Source organism: Oncorhynchus kisutch, unplaced genomic scaffold, assembly GCF_002021735.2.
Source record: "Oncorhynchus kisutch isolate 150728-3 unplaced genomic scaffold, Okis_V2 Okis06b-Okis10b_hom, whole genome shotgun sequence".
In the NCBI taxonomy this organism is placed as follows: Eukaryota; Metazoa; Chordata; class Actinopteri; order Salmoniformes; family Salmonidae; genus Oncorhynchus; species Oncorhynchus kisutch.
Window position 1 is genome coordinate 16,475,146 of NW_022261983.1, and position 19,900 is coordinate 16,495,045.

The window sequence follows — 19,900 nt, forward strand, 5'->3', positions numbered from 1 at the left end:
CTGACTGGAATAATCATGTCATGATACTTTGGGTGCTAACAGTGGCGCCCATTACAGATACTAAACCTCAAACCCAGTTGACCCTCTACTGTACTGTATAGATATGTCTCAGGATCACTAACCTGCCAGGGAGGTAAAGACACTGTGTAGGCTACTTCCGTTGGGCTGTATTCTGTAGCGACTACTCCAGAACATATTGTACGCATCACAATCACATTTTCTTCATCATAGCCAGACAACAGGCCTCCTCGGGATGTTTACATGATGTTTAATGGAAGATGGTTGATACATGGTGAATGACGTTATCTTTTAAAGAGCAACTCTCTCAATAGGCAAAGAGGCAGACATTTTGGGGTATTGACATTCAAGCAGCATTGGAAAAATAGAGAAATTATAGCGGACAAACCTGAGAAAACAACAGTTGTCTGTTGATATGTTACCATGGTAACGCTCCTCCAGACAGAGTGAAACCATGTTGTTTTACATGAATCCAATAACAGCTCAGGTGTGTCAAGTATAACAGAGACAGGAGGCAACTGAAAGACACAGTAACAGAAATGAGATTCTAGATGTAGGACTTAGAAGATGGTCATTCTAGATGTCGGACTTAGAAGATGGTCATTCTAGATGTAGGACTTAGAAGATGGTCATTCTAGATGTAGGACTTAGAAGATGGTCATTCTAGATGTAGGACTTAGAAGATGGTCATTCTAGATGTCGGACTTAGAAGATGGTCATTCTAGATGTCGGACTTAGAAGATGGTCATTCTAGATGTAGGACTTAGAAGATGGTCATTCTAGATGTAGGACTTAGAAGATGGTCATTCTAGATGTAGGACTTAGAAGATGGTCATTCTAGATGTAGGACTTAGAAGATGGTCATTATAGATCTAGAACTTAGAAGATGGTCATTCTAGATGTAGGACTTAGAAGATGGTCATTATAGAACTATAACTTAGAAGATGGTCATTCTAGAACTATAACTTAGAAGATGGTCATTATAGATGTAGGACTTAGAAGATGGTTATTCTAGAACTATAACTTAGAAGATGGTCATTATAGATGTCGGACTTAGAAGATGGTCATTCTAGATGTAGGACTTAGAAGATGGTCATTCTAGATGTAGGACTTAGAAGATGGTCATTATAGATCTAGAACTTAGAAGATGGTCATTCTAGATGTAGGACTTAGAAGATGGTCATTCTAGAACTATAACTTAGAAGATGGTCATTATAGATGTAGGACTTAGAAGATGGTCATTCTAGAACTATAACTTAGAAGATGGTCATTATAGATGTAGGACTTAGAAGATGGTCATTCTAGATCTAGAACTTAGAAGATGGTCATTCTAGATGTAGGACTTAGAAGATGGTCATTCTAGATCTAGAACTTAGAAGATGGTCATTATAGAACTATAACTTAGAAGATGGTCATTCTAGAACTATAACTTAGAAGATGGTCATTCTAGAACTATAACTTAGAAGATGGTCATTCTATAACTATAACTTAGAAGATGGTCATTATAGATGTAGGACTTAGAAGATGGTCATTCTAGAACTATAACTTAGAAGATGGTCATTATAGATGTAGGACTTAGAAGATGGTAACTTCTTGAGGAGCATGAGACACGCTGTTGTCAAACATTCTAACATACCTCCTGCCTCCCAAAATGGCCCCCTATTCCCTACATAGTGCACTACTTTTATCCAGAGCCCTGCGGGTAGTGCACTATATAGGGAATAGGGGGCCATTTTGGTTTGTAGCCCACGATGTTCAGTTGTCTACTATGATGTATACTGGTTTGGTTTTTGACAACATCCTCTCTGTCTCTAGACCGTGCCTAACCTAACTTCCTGTTTACACCTTTCATACCGGCCTCTGTCTTTTACTATTATACAGGTGGGCCTTGGAGGGAGAGGAGGGGGGAGGAAGAAAGAGGGAGAGACAGTCCTTCTAAATAAAGAGGGAGAGAAGGAGGGAGAGGGGAGACATGGGGAGAGGGATGCATGGGGAGAGGGATGAGGTCTCTATCCATCCCAGTCCTTCTAAATGAAGAGGGAGAGAAGGAGGGAGAGGGGAGACAAGGGGAGAGGGAAGCATGGAGAGGATGAGGTCTCTATCCATCCCAGTCCTTCTTGATGGAGGAAGGAGGGATGAAAGTGGGGGAGACGGGAGAGAGAAGGAAGGAAGGAAGGAAGGGAGAGGTGGAGACACAGGGAGAGGGAAGGAGGGAGAGAGAAATGAGGCTCCTCTCTATTCATCCCAGTCCTTCTTGATCCCCAGGTTCCACTCCCAGGAGAGGTGGTCGGTCTTGTCGTCGTCGGTGAAGTGGGACTTGATGTGGTAGCTGCCTCTGACAATCATGCCTTTGGGCGCCTCCTCCACCGGGGTCATGAACTCGTGCTCCTCCACCCGCGGCCCGTAGCTGCCCACCATGTACACCGCCTTGTCCACTGCACGACACAAAATGGACGCTCAGTTGCACACTTGCTAGCCAGTTTTTAGGTGAATGTCGGGGAAACTGACATCTTGTGTAAATGAAAACACACAAAATGGCAGCTCAGTTGCATCGCTGAATTAGGTTTATGTATCAGAAACTGACACGGTCTACGGGCCTAAACAGCACAGCGTATCCACAGCTCGGCACAAAATGGGGTCCTCCTTACCTCTGATTCCTTTCCTGTAGGTCAGATGGACGTACTTCAGCCCAGACACAATATCCCTGTTAACCTGGAGAGGAGGGGAGGGGAGGGGAGGGGAGGGGGGGGGGGGGGGGGGGGAGGGGAGGGGGGAGGGGAGGGGAGGGGAGGGGAGGGAGGGGAGGGGAGGGGAGGGGGGGGGGAGGGGAGGGGAGGGGAGGGGAGGGAGGGGAGGGGAGGGGAGGGGGGTTATCAGGAGCAATAAATAAACAATGTAAATTCATTGGGACTGGAAATCTGAAATGCATTTAAACACCGTATGAACTTATATGGAGGAGAGGAGAGGAGAGGAGAGGAGAGGAGAGGAGAGGAGAGGAGAGGAGAGGAGAGGAGAGGAGAGGAGAGGAGAGGAGAGGAGAGGAGAGGAGAGGAGAGGAGAGGAGAGGAGAGGGAGAGGAGGAGATTGGAGAGGAGAGGAGGGAGGAGATTGGAGAGGAGAGGAGAGGAGGGGAGGGGGAGGGGAGAGGAGAGGAGAGGAGAGGAGAGGAGAGGAGAGGAGAGGAGAGGAGAGGAGAGGAGAGGAGAGGAGAGGAGAGGAGAGGAGAGGAGATTGGAGAGGAGAGGAGAGATTGGAGAGGAGAGGAGAGGAGGGAGGAGATTGGAGAGGAGGGGAGGGGAGAGGAGAGGAGAGGAGAGGAGAGGAGAGGAGAGGAGAGGAGAGGAGAGGAGAGGAGAGGAGAGGAGAGGAGAGGAGAGGAGAGGAGAGGAGAGGAGGGGAGAGGAGAGGAGAGGAGAGGAGAGGAGAGGAGAGGAGAGGAGAGATTGGAGAGGAGAGGAGAGGAGAGGAGGGGAGGGGAGAGGAGAGGAGATTGGAGAGGAGAGGAGAGGAGAGGAGAGATTGGAGAGGAGAGGAGAGGAGAGGAGAGGAGGAGATTGGAGAGGAGAGGAGAGGAGGGGAGGGAGGAGATTGGAGAGGAGAGGAGGGAGAGGAGAGTAGAGGAGAGGAGAGGAGAGGAGAGATTGGAGAGGAGGGGAGGGGAGGGGAGGGGAGGGGAGGGAGGGGAGATTGGAGAGGAGAGGTTGGAGGGGAGATTGGAGAGGAGAGGTTGGAGAGGAGAGGAGGGGAGGGGAGGGGAGAGGAGAGGAGATTGGAGAGGAGAGGAGGAGGGAGAGGAGAGGAGAGGAGAGGAGAGGAGAGGAGAGGAGAGGAGAGAGGAGAGGAGAGGAGGAGAGAGGTTGGAGAGGAGAGATTGGAGAGGAGAGGAGAGAGGAGATTGGAGAGGAGAGGAGAGAGGAGATTGGAGAGGAGAGGAGAGGAGAGATTGGAGAGGAGAGGAGAGGAGAGGAGAGGAGAGGAGAGGAGAGGAGAGGAGAGGAGAGGAGATTGGAGAGGAGAGGAGAGGAGATTGGAGAGGAGAGGAGAGGAGAGGAGAGGAGAGGAGAGAGGAGATTGGAGAGGAGAGGAGAGGAGAGAGGAGATTGGAGAGGAGAGGAGAGGAGAGATTGGAGAGGAGAGGAGAGGAGAGGAGAGGAGAGATTGGAGAGGAGAGGAGAGATTGGAGAGGAGAGGAGAGATTGGAGAGGAGAGATTGGAGAGGAGAGATTGGAGAGGAGAGGAGAGGAGAGATTGGAGAGGAGAGGAGAGGAGAGGAGAGGAGAGGAGAGGAGAGGAGAGGAGAGGAGAGGAGAGGAGAGATTGGAGAGGAGAGGAGAGAGGAGATTGGAGAGAGGAGATTGGGGAGATGAGATTGGAGAGATGAGATTGGAGAGGAGAGGAGAGGAGAGATTGGAGAGGAGAGGAGAGGAGAGGAGAGGAGAGGAGAGGAGAGGAGAGAGGAGACTGGAGAGGAGACTGGAGAGGAGAGGAGACTGGAGAGGAGAGGAGAGGAGAGGAGAGGAGAGGAGAGATTGGAGAGGAGAGGAGAGGAGAGGAGAGGAGAGGAGAGGAGAGGAGAGGAGAGGAGAGGAGAGGAGAGGAGAGGAGAGGAGAGGAGAGGAGAGGAGAGGAGAGGAGAGGAGAGGAGAGGAGAGGAGAGATTGGAGAGGAGATGAGAGGAGGGGAGAGAGGAGAGGAGAGAGGAGATTGGAGAGGAGATTGGAGAGGAGAGGAGAGGAGAGGAGAGGAGAGGAGGAGGAGAGGAGAGGAGAGGAGAGGAGAGGAGAGGAGAGGAGAGGAGAGGAGAGGAGAGGAGAGGAGAGGAGAGGAGGGAAGGAGCGGAAAGAAAAGGAGAGTTATCGTATGTGAAGTCTCATTAAGAGGCAACTTTACACAGCTTTGTCCCAAATGACACCCTACTCCCTATTCAGTGCACAATGTTTGACCAGGGCACTTAGCCCTATAGACCCTGGTCTAAAGTAGTGCCCTTAGCCCTATAGACCCTGGTCTAAAGTAGTGCCCTTAGCCCTATAGACCCTGGTCTAAAGTAGTGCCCTTAGCCATATCAAATCAAATCAAATCAAATTTATTTGTCACATACACATGGTTAGCAGATGTTAATGCGAGTGTAGCGAAATGCTTGTGCTTCTAGTTCCGACAATGCAGTAATAACGAACAAGTAATCTAACTAACAATTCCCAAAAAAAACTACTGTCTTATACAGAGTGTAAGGGGATAAAGAATATGTACATAAGGATATATGAATGAGTGATGGTACAGAGCAGCATAGGCAAGATACAGTAGATGATATCGAGTACAGTATATACATATGAGATGAGTATGTAAACCAAGTGGCGTAGTTAAAGTGGCTAGTGATACATGTATTACATAAGGATGCAGTCGATGATATAGAGTACAGTATCTACGTATGCATATGAGATGAATAATGTAGGGTAAGTAACATTATATAAGGTAGCATTGTTTAAAGTGGCTAGTGATATATTTACATCATTTCCCGTCAATTCCCATGATTAAAGTGGCTGGAGTAGAGTCAGTGGCATTGACAGTGTGTTGGCAGTAGCCACTCAATGTTAGTGGTGGCTGTTTAACAGTCTGATGGCCTTGAGATAGAAGCTGTTTTTCAGTCTCTCGGTCCCAGCTTTGATGCACCTGTACTGACCTCGCCTTCTGGATGACAGCGGGGTGAACAGGCAGTGGCTCGGGTGGTTGATGTCCTTGATGATCTTTATGGCCTTCCTGTAGCATCGGGTGGTGTAGGTGTCCTGGAGGGCAGGTAGTTTGCCCCCGGTGATGCGTTGTGCAGACCTCACTACCCTCTGGAGAGCCTTACGGTTGAGGGCGGTGCAGTTGCCATACCAGGCGGTGATACAGCCCGCCAGGATGCTCTCGATTGTGCATCTGTAGAAGTTTGTGAGTGCTTTTGGTGACAAGCCGAATTTCTTCAGCCTCCTGAGGTTGAAGAGGCGCTGCTGCGCCTTCCTCACGATGCTGTCTGTGTGAGTGGACCAATTCAGTTTGTCTGTGATGTGTATGCCGAGGAACTTAAAACTTGCTACCCTCTCCACTACTGTTCCATCGATGTGGATGGGGGGGTGTTCCCTCTGCTGTTTCCTGAAGTCCACAATCATCTCCTTAGTTTTGTTGACGTTGAGTGTGAGGTTATTTTCCTGACACCACACTCCGAGGGCCCTCACCTCCTCCCTGTAGGCCGTCTCGTCGTTGTTGGTAATCAAGCCTACCACTGTTGTGTCGTCCGCAAACTTGATGATTGAGTTGGAGGCGTGCGTGGCCACGCAGTCGTGGGTGAACAGGGAGTACAGGAGAGGGCTCAGAACGCACCCTTGTGGGGCCTCAGTGTTGAGGATCAGCGGGGAGGAGATGTTGTTGCCTACCCTCACCACCTGGGGGCGGCCCGTCAGGAAGTCCAGTACCCAGTTGCACAGGGCGGGGTCGAGACCCAGGGTCTCGAGCTTGATGACGAGCTTGGAGGGTACTATGGTGTTGAATGCCGAGCTGTAGTCGATGAACAGCATTCTCACATAGGTATTCCTCTTGTCCAGATGGGTTAGGGCAGTGTGCAGAGTGGTTGAGATTGCATCGTCTGTGGACCTATTTGGGCGGTAAGCAAATTGGAGTGGGTCAAGGGTGTCAGGTAGGGTGGAGGTGATATGGTCCTTGACTAGTCTCTCAAAGCACTTCATGATGACGGATGTGAGTGCTACGGGGCGGTAGTCGTTTAGCTCGGTTACCTTAGCTTTCTTGGGAACAGGAACAATGGTGGCCCTCTTGAAGCATGTGGGAACAGCAGACTGGTATAGGGATTGGTTGAATATGTCCGTAAACACACCGGCCAGCTGGTCTGCGCATGCTCTGAGGGCGCGGCTGGGGATGCCGTCTGGGCCTGCAGCCTTGCGAGGGTTAACACGTTTAAATGTCTTACTCACTTCGGCTGCAGTGAAGGAGAGACCGCACGTTGCAGGCCGTGTCAGTGGCACTGTATTGTCCTCAAAGCGGGCAAAAAAGTTGTTTAGTCTGCCTGGGAGCAAGACATCCTGGTCCGTGACTGGGCTGGGTTTCTTCCTGTAGTCCGTGATTGACTGTAGACCCTGCCACATGCCTCTTGTGTCTGAGCCGTTGAATTGAGATTCTACTTTGTCTCTGTACTGGCGCTTAGCTTGTTTGATAGCCTTGCGGAGGGAATAGCTGCACTGTTTGTATTCAGTCATGTTACCAGACACCTTGCCCTGATTAAAAGCAGTGGTTCGCGCCTTCAGTTCCACACGAATGCTGCCATCAATCCACGGTTTCTGGTTGGGGAATGTTTTAATCGTTGCTATGGGAACGACATCTTCAACGCACCGTATTCGTCAATGTTGTTGGCTGACGCAATACGAAACATATCCCAGTCCACGTGATGGAAGCAGTCTTGGAGTGTGGAGTCAGCTTGGTCGGACCAGCGTTGGACAGACCTCAGCGTGGGAGCTTCTTGTTTTAGTTTCTGTCTGTAGGCAGGGATCAACAAAATGGAGTCGTGGTCAGCTTTTCCGAAAGGGGGGCGGGGCAGGGCCTTATATGCGTCGCGGAAGTTAGAGTAACAATGATCCAGGGTCTTTCCACCCCTGGTTGCGCAATCGATATGCTGATAAAATTTAGGGAGTCTTGTTTTCAGATTAGCCTTGTTAAAATCCCCAGCTACAATGAATGCAGCCTCCGGATAAATCGTTTCCAGTTTGCAGAGAGTTAAATAAAGTTCGTTCAGGGCCATCGATGTGTCTGCTTGGGGGGGGATATATACGGCTGTGATTATAATCGAAGAGAATTCTCTTGGTAGATAATGCGGTCTACATTTGATTGTGAGGAATTCTAAATCAGGTGAACAGAAGGATTTGAGTTCCTGTATGTTTCTTTCATCACACCATGTCACGTTGGCCATAAGGCATACGCCCCCGCCCCTCTTCTTACCAGAAAGATGTTCGTTTCTGTCCGCGCGATGCGTGGAGAAACCCGCTGGCTGCACCGCTTCGGATTGCGTCTCTCCAGTGAGCCACGTTTCCGTGAAACAGAGAACGTTACAGTCTCTGATGTCCCTCTGGAATGCTACCCTTGCTCGGATTTCATCAACCTTGTTGTCAAGAGACTGGACATTGGCAAGAAGAATGCTAGGGAGTGGTGCACGATGTGCCCGTCTCCGGAGTCTGACCAGAAGACCGCTTCGTTTCCCTCTTTTTCTGAGTCGTTTTTTTGGGTCGCTGCATGGGAACCATCCGTGGCGCTGGTTGTAAGGCAGAACACAGGATCCGCATCGCGAAAAACATATTCTTGGTCGTACTGGTGGTGAGTTGACGCTGATCTTATATTCAGTAGTTCTTCTCGGCTGTATGTGATGAAACCTAAGATGACCTGGGGTACTAGTGTAAGAAATAACACGTAAAAAACAAAAAACTGCATAGTTTCCTAGGAACGCGAAGCGAGGCGGCCATCTCTGTCGGCGCCGGAGATATATAGACCCTGGTCTAAAGTAGTGCCCTTAACCCTATAGACCCTGGTCTAAAGTAGTGCCCTTAGCCCTATAGACCCTGGTCTAAAGTAGTGCCCTTAGCCCTATAGACCCTGGTCTAAAGTAGTGCCCTTAGCCCTATAGACCCTGGTCTAAAGTAGTGCCCTTAGCCCTATAGACCCTGGTCTAAAGTAGTGCCCTTAGCCCTATAGGCCCTGGTCTAAAGTAGTGCCCATAGTCCTATAGGCTCTGGATTAAAGTAGTGCCCATAGTCCTATAGATCCTGGTCTAAAGTAGTGCCCTCAGTCCTATAGGCCCTGGTCTAAAGTAGTGCCCGTAGTCCTATAGACCCTGGTCTAAAGTAGTGCCCATAGTCCTATAGACCCTGGTCTAAAGTAGTGCCGACAGTCCTATAGACCCTGGTCTAAAGTAGTGCCCATAGTCCTATAGACCCTGGTCTAAAGTAGTGCCCTCAGTCCTATAGACCCTGGTCTAAAGTAGTGCCCTCAGTCCTATAGACCCTGGTCTAAAGTAGTGCCCTCAGTCCTATAGGTCCTGGTCTAAAGTAGTGCCCATAGTCCTATAGACCCTGGTCTAAAGTAGTGCCCTCAGTCCTATAGGCCCTGGTCTAAAGTAGTGCCCTTAGTCCTATAGACCCTGGTCTAAAGTAGTGCCCATAGTCCTATAGACCCTGGTCTAAAGTAGTGCCGACAGTCCTATAGGCCCTGGTCTAAAGTAGTGCCCTCAGTCCTATAGACCCTGGTCTAAAGTAGTGCCCTCAGTCCTATAGACCCTGGTCTAAAGTAGTGCCCTCAGTCCTATAGACCCTGGTCTAAAGTAGTGCCCTCAGTCCTATAGACCCTGGTCTAAAGTAGTGCCCTCAGTCCTATAGACCCTGGTCTAAAGTAGTGCCCTCAGTCCTATAGACCCTGGTCTAAAGTAGTGCCCTCAGTCCTATAGACCCTGGTCTAAAGTAGTGCCCTCAGTCCTATAGGTTCTGGTCTAAAGTAGTGCCCTTAGTCCTATAGACCCTGGTCTAAAGTAGTGCCCTTAGTCCTATAGGCCCTGGTCTAAAGTAGTGCCCTTAGCCCTATAGGTTCTGGTCTAAAGTAGTGCTCTTAGTCCTATAGGTCCTGGTCTAAAGTAGTGCCCTCAGTCCTATAGGTCCCGGTCTAAAGTAGTGCCCTCAGCCCTATAGGTCCTGGTCTAAAGTAGTGTCTTTAGCCCTATAGATCCTGGTCTAAAGTAGTGCCCTCAGCCCTATAGGTCCTGGTCTAAAGTAGTGCCCTTAGCCCTATATATCCTGGTCTAAAGTAGTGCCCTTAGTCCTATAGGCCCTGGTCTAAAGTAGTGCCCTTAGTCCTATAGGTCCCGGTCTAAAGTAGTGTTGTAATGTTGCCGTTAATCCATGGCTTCTGGTTGGGGTATGTACATATGGTCACTGTGGGGACGACGTCATCGATGCACTGATTGATGAAGCCAATGACTGATGTGGGGTACTCCTCAATGCCATCGGAGAAATCTCAGAACATATTCCAGTCTGTGCTAGCAAAACAGTCCTGTGCTTAGCAACTGCTTCCTTTGACCACTTTTTATTGATCTAGTTACTGCTGCTTCCTGCTTCAATTTTTGCTTGTAAGCAGGAATCAGGAGGATAGAATTATTGTCAGGTTTGCCAAATGGAGGGCGCGGGAGAGCTTTGTATGCGTCTCCTCATACCCTCGTAAAACTGACTATCCTACCGATCCTTGACTTCGACGATGTCATTTACAAAATAGCCTCCAACACCCTACTCAGCAAACTGGATGTAGTCTATCACAGTGCCATCCGTTTGGTCACCAAAGCCCCACTGGTCATCCCCAAAGTCAACACCTCCTTTGGTGCCTTTCCTTCCAGTTCTCTGCTGCCAATGACTGGAAGGAATTGCAAAAATCACTGAAGCTGGAGACTTATATCTCCCTCTCTAACTTTAAGCATCAGCTGTCAGAGCAGCTTACCGATCACTGTACCTGTACACAGCCCATCTGTCAATAGCACACCGAACTACCTCATCCCCATATTGTTATTTATCTACTTGCTCTTTTGCATCCCAGTATCTCTACTTGCACATCATCATCTGCACATCTATCACTCCAGTGTTCATTTGCTAAATTGTTATTATTTTGCCTCCTCGTTTATGTCACACTGCTTTGCTTTATCTTGACCAGGTCGCAGTTGTAAATGAGAACTTGTTCCCAACTGGCCTACCTGGTTAAATAAAGGTGTTCTCAACTAGCCTACCTGGTTAAATAAAGGTGTTCCCAACTGGCCTACCTGGTTAAATAAAGGTGTTCTCAACTGGCCTACCTGGTTAAATAAAGGTTAAATAAAAAAATAAAAAAAGAGAAGAGAGCAGAGAAGAACAGAACCAAACAGAGCAGAGAAGAACAGAACCAAACAGAGCAGAGAAGAACAGAACCAAACAGAGCAGAGAAGAACATAACAGAACCAAACAGAGCAGAGAAGAACATAACAGAACCAAACAGAGCAGAGAAGAACATAACAGAACCAAACAGAGCAGAGAAGAACATAACAGAACCAAACAGAGCAGAGAAGAACATAACAGAACCAAACAGAGCAGAGAAGAACATAACAGAACCAAACAGAGCAGAGAAGAACATAACAGAACCAAACAGAGCAGAGAAGAACATAACAGAACCAAACAGAGCAGAGAAGAACAGAACCAAACAGAGCAGAGAAGAACAGAACAGAACCAAACAGAGCAGAGAAGAACAGAACCAAACAGAGCAGAGAAGAACAGAACCAAACAGAGCAGAGAAGAACAGAACCAAACAGAGCAGAGAAGAACAGAACCAAACAGAGCAGAGAAGAACAGAACCAAACAGAGCAGAGAAGAACATAACAGAACCAAACAGAGCAGAGAAGAACATAACCAAACAGAGCAGAGAAGAACAGAACCAAACAGAGCAGAGAAGAACAGAACCAAACAGAGCAGAGAAGAACATAACAGAACCAAACAGAGCAGAGAAGAACAGAACCAAACAGAGCAGAACAGAACCAAACAGAGCAGAACAGAACCAAACAGAGCAGAACAAAAAGGTGAAGAGGAGATTGATCCCTGATCTGTTTCACCAGTCTTGTGCTTATCTCCCCCCCACCAGGTGTCTCCTATTTCCCTCCATTATCCCAGTGTATTTATACCTGCATTTTCTGGTTGTCTGTTGCCAGTTCGTCTTGTTTTGTCAGGTCTTACCAGCGTGTTTCCTGTTTCTCCTGTTCAAGTTCTAGCTTTCTAGTCTTCCCAGTTCCAACCTTTCTGCCTGTCCTGGCCCTGAACCTGCCTGTCCTGGCCCTGAGCCTGCCTGCCGTTCTGGCCCTGAGCCTGCCTGTCCTGGCCCTGAGCCTGCCTGCCGTTCTGGCCCTGAGCCTGCCTGCCGTTCTGGCCCTGATTGACTCTGTCTTGGACTTACGAACCTCTGCCTGCCCTCGACCTGCCCTTTAAACTGTCCCTATGTTATAATAAATATTCTGAGACCCGAACCATCCGACTCCTGTATCTGCATCTAGGTCAAATTCTGAGTCGTGACAGAGATGTTCTCAGCTTAAAGTGTATCTTGATTCTGTAGTCCAGGACAAAGAAGGAGAAGGTTCTTACCTTGAAGTGTATCTTCACTCTGTAGTCCACTCCTTCCTTCATGGTGAAACTCTTCTTCTTCAGGGCCTCCGGGTCACCTGCAGGTCAACACCATGACAACGTGAGGTCAACAGATGAGGTTATCACTTCAATATTCAAACACAACAGCCAAACTGCAGATGATATCCATATTGTTTCTGAAGTTCTCTGTGTCTGGTCTCTGACTGTTCTCTGTGTCTGACTGTCCTCTGTGTCTAGTCTCTGACTGTTCTCTGTGTCTGGTCTCTGACTGCTCTCTGTGTCTGGTCTCTGACTGCTCTCTGTGTCTGGTCTCTGACTGTTCTCTGTGTCTGACTGTCCTCTGTGTCTAGTCTCTGACTGTTCTCTGTGTCTGGTCTCTGACTGTTCTCTGTGTCTGACTGTCCTCTGTGTCTAGTCTCTGACTGTCCTCTGTGTCTGGTCTCTGACTGCTCTCTGTGTCTGGTCTCTGACTGCTCTCTGTGTCTGGTCTCTGACTGCTCTCTGTGTCTGGTCTCTGACTGCTCTCTGTGTCTGGTCTCTGACTGCTCTCTGTGTCTGGTCTCTGACTGTTCTCTGTGTCTGGTCTCTGACTGTCCTCTGTGTCTGGTCTCTGACTGCTCTCTGTGTCTGGTCTCTGACTGCTCTCTGTGTCTGGTCTCTGACTGCTCTCTGTGTCTGGTCTCTGACTGTTCTCTGTAACTGGTCTCTGACTGTTCTCTGTGTCTGGTCTCTGACTGTTCTCTGTGTCTGGTCTCTGTGTCTGGTCTCTGACTGTTCTCTGTGTCTCTGACTGTTCTCTGTGCCTGGTCTCTGACTGTTCTCTGTGTCTGGTCTCTGACTGTTCTCTGTGTCTGGTCTCTGACTGTTCTCTGTGTCTGGTCTCTGACTGTTCTCGGTGTCTGGTCTCTTGACTGTTCTCTGTGTCTCTGACTGTTCTCTCTGACTGTTCTCTGTGCCTGGTCTCTGACAGTTCTCTGTGTCTGGTCTCTGACGGCTCTCTGTGTCTGGTCTCTGACTGCTCTCTGTGTCTGGTCTCTGACTGTTCTCTGTGTCTGGTCTCTGACTGTTCTCTGTGTCTGGTCTCTGACTGTTCTCTGTGTCTGGTCTCTGGGTCTCTGACTGTTCTCTGTGTCTGGTCTCTGAGTCTCTGACTGTTCTCTGTGTCTCTGATTGTTCTCTGTGTCTGGTCTCTGACTGTTCTCTGTGTCTCTGACTGCTCTCTGTGTCTGGTCTCTGACTGTTCTCTGTGTCTGGTCTCTGACTGTTCTCGGTGTCTGGTCTCTGACTGTTCTCGGTGTCTCTGACTGTTCTCTGTGTCTGGTCTCTTACTGTTCTCTGTGTCTCTGACTGTTCTCTGTGTCTGGTCTCTGACTGTTCTCTGTGTCTGGTCTCTGACTGTTCTCTGTGTCTCTGACTGTTCTCTGTGTCTGGTCTCTGACTGTTCTCTGACTGTTCTCTGTGTCTGGTCTCTGACTGTTCTCTGTGTCTGGTCTCTGACTGTTCTCTGTGTCTCTGACTGTTCTCTGTGTCTCTGACTGCTCTCTGTGTCTCTGACTGCTCTCTGTGTCTCTGACTGCTCTCTGTGTCTGGTCTCTGACTGCTCTCTGTGTCTCTGACTGTTCTCTGGTCTCTGACTGTTCTCTGTGTCTGGTCTCTGACTGTTCTCTGTGTCTCTGACTGTTCTCTGTGTCTCTGACTGTTCTCTGTGTCTCTGACTGTTCTCTGTGTCTGGTCTCTGACTGTTCTCTGTGTCTGGTCTCTGACTGTTCTCTCTGACTGTTCTCTGTGTCTCTGATTGTTCTCTGTGTCTGGTCTCTGACTGTTCTCTGTGTCTCTGACTGTTCTCTGTGTCTCTGACTGCTCTCTGTGTCTGGTCTCTGAATGCTATCTGTGTCTGGTCTCTGACTGCTCTATGCGTCTGGTCTCTGACTGTTCTCTGTGTCTGGTCTCTGACTGTTCTCTGTGTCTCTGACTGTTCTCTGTGTCTGGTCTCTGACTGTTCTCTGTGTCTGGTCTCTGACTGTTCTCTGTGTCTGGTCTCTGACTGTTCTCTGTGTCTCTGATTGTTCTCTGTGTCTGGTCTCTGACTGTTCTCTGTGTCTCTGACTGTTCTCTGTGTCTCTGACTGTTCTCTGTGTCTCTGACTGTTCTCTCTGTCTGGTCTCTGGCTGTTATCTGTGTCTCTGACTGTTCTCTGTGTCTGGTCTCTGACTGTTCTCTGTGTCTGGTCTCTGGCTGTTCTCTGTGTCTGGGGTTTATAGATTAAATACAAGTCCCAAATGGCACCCTATTCCCTACATAGTGCACTACATTTGACCAGAACCCACTCTAGAACCCTCTGATCACAGATAATGGGTGTTTAATACATTTAAACTCTACACTTTACCCTGCTGTAAAAGCCTTATCATGGAGGGATACAGGGGAGGAGGGGGATGAAGAGGAGGAGGAGGAGGACGGTGGAGGAGGGGGATAAAGAGGAGGAGGACAGGGGAAGGGGAAGAAGAGGAGAGATACATGGAGAGAGATGTAGAGAACAGAGGGAAGGAGAGGATAGATACCTGGAGAGAGATGTAGAGAACAGAGGGAAGGAGAGGATAGATACCTGGAGAGATGTAGAGAACAGAGGGAAGGAGAGGATAGATACCTGGAGAGAGATGTAGAGAACAGACGGAAGGAGAGGATAGATACATGGAGAGAGATGTAGAGAACAGAGGAACGGAGGAAGCAGTAGAGATAAAAGGGAAGGCTAGCTTTGAGAGGCTAGTTTAAGGATCACCTCCACCTTCCCTGACAACCTAGACACACTACAACTCACATACCGCACCAACAGATCCACGGACGACGTAATCGCCTTTGCACTTCACACTGCCATATCCGACTTGGACCAGAAAAATACCTACAGGATGTAAGAATCAGGGGTTGGAACCGTTTCAGTGAACGGAACCTAAAAACAAAGAAAAAACAATGGAGGAACAGAACCAGAACCGAGAACTAAATTTAACTATACCGTTCCGGAACAGAACCGGAACCGAGAACTAAATTTAACTATACCGTTCCGGAACAGAACCAGAACCGAGAACTAAATTTAACTCTACCGTTCCGGAACAGAACCAGAACCGAGAACTAAATTTAAATCTACCGTTCCGGAACAGAACCAGAACCGAGAACTAAATGTAACTATACCGTTCCGGAACAGAACCAGAACCGAGAACTAAATGTAACTCTACCGTTCCGGAACAGAACCAGAACCGAGAACTAAATTGAACTATACCGTTCCGGAACAGAACCAGAACCGAGAACTAAATGTAACTCTACCGTTCCGGAACAGAACCAGAACCGAGAACTAAATTTAACTCTACCGTTCCGGAACAGAACCAGAACCGAGAACTAAATGTAACTATACCGTTCCGGAACAGAACCAGAACCGAGAACTAAATTTAAATCTACCGTTCTGGAACAGAACCAGAACCGAGAACTAAATTTAACTATACAGTTCCGGAACTGAACCAGAACCGAGAACTAAATTTAACTCTACCGTTCCGGAACAGAACCAGAACCGAGAACTAAATTTAACTCTACCGTTCCGGAACAGAACCAGAACCGAGAACTAAATGTAACTCTACCGTTCCGGAACAGAACCAGAACCGAGAACTAAATTGAACTATACCGTTCCGGAACAGAACCAGAACCGAGAACTAAATTTAACTCTACCGTTCCGGAACAGAACCAGAACCGAGAACTAAATGTAACTCTACCGTTCCGGAACAGAACCAGAACCGAGAACTAAATTTAACTCTACCGTTCCGGAACAGAACCAGAACCGAGAACTAAATTTAAATCTACCGTTCTGGAACAGAACCAGAACCGAGAACTAAATTTAACTCTACCGTTCCGGAACAGAAACATTTATTTTAAAAGCATGGGAAACAGTTAATAACAGTTAATTATTTGAAGTTCCGTACATTTTTTCAAACCCTCTGTCACTCAGAAATGTATTCCAGTGTCGGCCTGCATTCCAGCTGAACATCTTCTGTGTAGGCTAGCTGCCCCTCCCCATCCCTCTGCCCTTCTGAAGCTTAGTCTACTGTAACTACTGACGTTACAAGCGTGATTCAGAAATTAAGGAGAGATTTTTAATTAGAGAAGAATTAGGATTAACTTGTTCAATGCTAATTAAGAATACTATCGTTGTCACATTACACATGTTTGTTTTTTTTAACTACAAAAACGTATTTTAATTCAAATGTTGGTCTCGCTCTCAAACTCTAGGCGGCATTATGTACTGTATAATGTAATGATGTCATGATGAAGGGCTAGCTCTGGTCCAACGTTAGTTAAACCAACTCTATGAAGTATCTACATGGCATCATCGGTCTCTCTATGCTACTGTGCTAGCTTATACATGTTGTAGGGAACAGTCACAGACGCTGCTCTCGGTCTCTCTCTCTCTATGTATCTCTCTCTCTCTGCCTCTATCTCTGTGTACCTCTCTCTCTGTTTCTCTCTCTCTCTCTCTCAGATGGTTCTATCACCTAGCAACCAGGTGACCTTTCCCATTTGTCTCAGTCTCAGTTTGTTTGTATGTGTGTGTGTGTGTGTGTGTGTGTGTTGGTTGTCCTTTGTGAAAGAGAAGATAGTGGTGTATACTTAGATATCGTCTCATTCAAGGGAAGCCCCTCCACACCCACCAATACAATACCCACACACCCACTAATACAATAACCACCCACCCACCCACTAATACAATACCCACCCTTACAATACCCACTAATACAATACCAACCCACCCTTACAATCACCCACCCACCCTTACAATACCCACCCTTACAATACCCACTAATACAATACCAACCCACCCTTACAATCACCCACCCACCCTTACAATACCCACCCTTACAATACCCACCCACCCTTACAATACCCACCCTTACAATACCCACCAATACAATACCCACTAATACAATACCCACTAATACAACACCCACCCTTACAATACCCACCCACCCTTACAATACCCACCCACCTTCCAATCACCCACCCACCCTTACAATACCCACCCTTACAATACCCACCCACCCTTACAATACCCACCCACCCTTCCAATCATCCGCCCACCCACCCTTCCAATCACCCACCCACCCACCCTTACAATACCCACCCTTACAATACCCACCCACCCACCCTTACAATCACCCACCCACCCTTACAATACCCACCCACCCTTACAATACCCACACACCCTTACAATACCCACCCACCCTTACAATACCCACCCACCCACCCTTACAATCACCCACCCACCCTTACAATCACCCACCCACACTAGTCATCCACATGAGAACACACACAAACACACACAAACACCAGACACCAGACAACACACACACCAGACACCACACACCAGACACCACACACACCAGACACACACACCAGACACACACACACCAGACACCAGACACCACACACATCAGACACCACACACACCAGACCCACCAGACACCACACACACCAGACACACACCAGACACCACACACACGACACCACACACAGATTGATGGTCCTCCACACTTCCCTGCTCTGTGGGAGGATGACATCATCATGGCTCTGCAGGATGGGGCGTTAAACCTACATTATCATGCTGAGCTGTCCCCTGACACACACACACACACACAGAGAGACAGATACACACACACACCCACACCCACACACACAAAGAGACAGGGAGACAGATACACACACCCACACACACACCCCCCCACACACACACAGAGAGAGGCAGAGAGACAGATACACACACACACACACACACAAAGAGACAGGGTCTTTCTCCATCCCAGAATAACAATGGAGCAAAACCATACATAGCCTCATCCCACTACACTGAATTCATTCATATTGGAGCCTCATCCCACTACACTGAATTCATTCATATTGGAGCCTCATCCCACCACTGAATTCATTCATATTGGAGCCTCATCCCACTACACTGAATTCATTCATATTGGAGCCTCATCCCACTACACTGAATTCATTCATATTGGAGCCTCATCCCACCACTGAATTCATTCATATTGGAGCCTCATCCCACTACACTGAATTCATTCATATTGGAGCCTCATCCCACCACTGAATTCATTCATATTGGAGCCTCATCCCACTACACTGAATTCATTCATATTGGAGCCTCATCCCACTACACTGAATTCATTCATATTGGAGCCTCATCCCACTACACTGAATTCATTCATATTGGAGCCTCATCCCACTACACTGAATTCATTCACATTGGAGACTCATCCCACTACACTGAATTCATTCATATTGGAGCCTCATCCCACTACACTGAATTCATTCATATTGGAGCCTCATCCCACTACACTGAATTAATTCATATTGGAGCCTCATCCCACTACACTGAATTCATTCATATTGGAGCCTCATCCCACTACACTGAATTCATTCACATTGGAGACTCATCCCACTACACTGAATTCATTCATATTGGAGCCTCATCCCACTACACTGAATTCATTCATATTGGAGCCTCATCCCACTACACTGAATTCATTCACATTGGAGACTCATCCCACTACACTGAATTCATTCATATTGGAGCCTCATCCCACTACACTGAATTCATTCATATTGGAGCCTCATCCCACTACACTGAATTCATTCATATTGGAGCCTCATCCCACTACACTGAATTCATTCATATTGGAGCCTCATCCCACTACACTGAATTCATTCATATTGGAGCCTCATCCCACTACACTGAATTCATTCATATTGGAGCCTCATCCCACCACACTGAATTCATTCATATTGGAGCCTCATCCCACTACACTGAATTCATTCATATTGGAGCCTCATCCCACTACACTGAATTCATTCATATTGGAGCCTCATCCCACCACACTGAATTCATTCATATTGGAGCCTCATCCCACTACACTGAATTAATTCACATTGGAGACTCATCCCACCACTGAATTCATTCATATTGGAGACTCATCCCACTACACTGAATTAATTCACATTGGAGACCTCATCCCACCACTGAATTCATTCATATTGGAGCCTCATCCCACTACGCTGAATTCATTCATATTGGAGCCTCATCCCACTACACTGAATTCATTCATATTGGAGCCTCATCCCACTACACTGAATTCATTCATATTGGAGCCTCATCCCACTACACTGAATTCATTCACATTGGAGACTCATCCCACTACACTGAATTCATTCATATTGGAGCCTCATCCCACTACACTGAATTCATTCATATTGGAGCCTCATCCCACTACACTGAATTAATTCACATTGGAGACTCATCCCACTACACTGAATTCATTCATATTGGAGCCTCATCCCACTACGCTGAATTCATTCATATTGGAGCCTCATCCCACTACACTGAATTAATTCACATTGGAGACTCATCCCACTACACTGAATTCATTCATATTGGAGCCTCATCCCACTACACTGGAGGATGGAGAGATATGGAGGGAAAGAGAGGGATGGAGGATGGAGAGATAGTGAGGGCAGGAGAGGGATGGAGAGAGTGAGGGCAGGAGAGAGATGGAGAGATAGTGAGGGAAAGAGAGGGATGGAGAGATAGTGAGGGAAAGAGAGGGATGGAGGATGGAGAGATAGTGAGGGAAAGAGAGGGATGGAGGATGGAGAGATAGTGAGTGCAGGAGAGG

At 47.8% G+C, this 19,900-nt stretch overlaps 1 protein-coding gene across 1 annotated transcript in view; it reads right to left on the bottom strand.

Annotated features, from left to right (window-relative positions):
• Window positions 1-251: 251 nt before the first annotated feature.
• The window catches only part of LOC109886184 (rho GDP-dissociation inhibitor 2-like), a 21,574-nt gene continuing 1,925 nt past the window's right edge, over window positions 252-19,900 (bottom strand). The window contains 3 exon segments of the mRNA XM_031813724.1: window positions 252-2,453; window positions 2,667-2,730; window positions 12,189-12,265. Of these exon segments, the coding sequence (XP_031669584.1) occupies window positions 2,254-2,453; window positions 2,667-2,730; window positions 12,189-12,265 (341 nt within the window). The 3' untranslated portion in view covers window positions 252-2,253.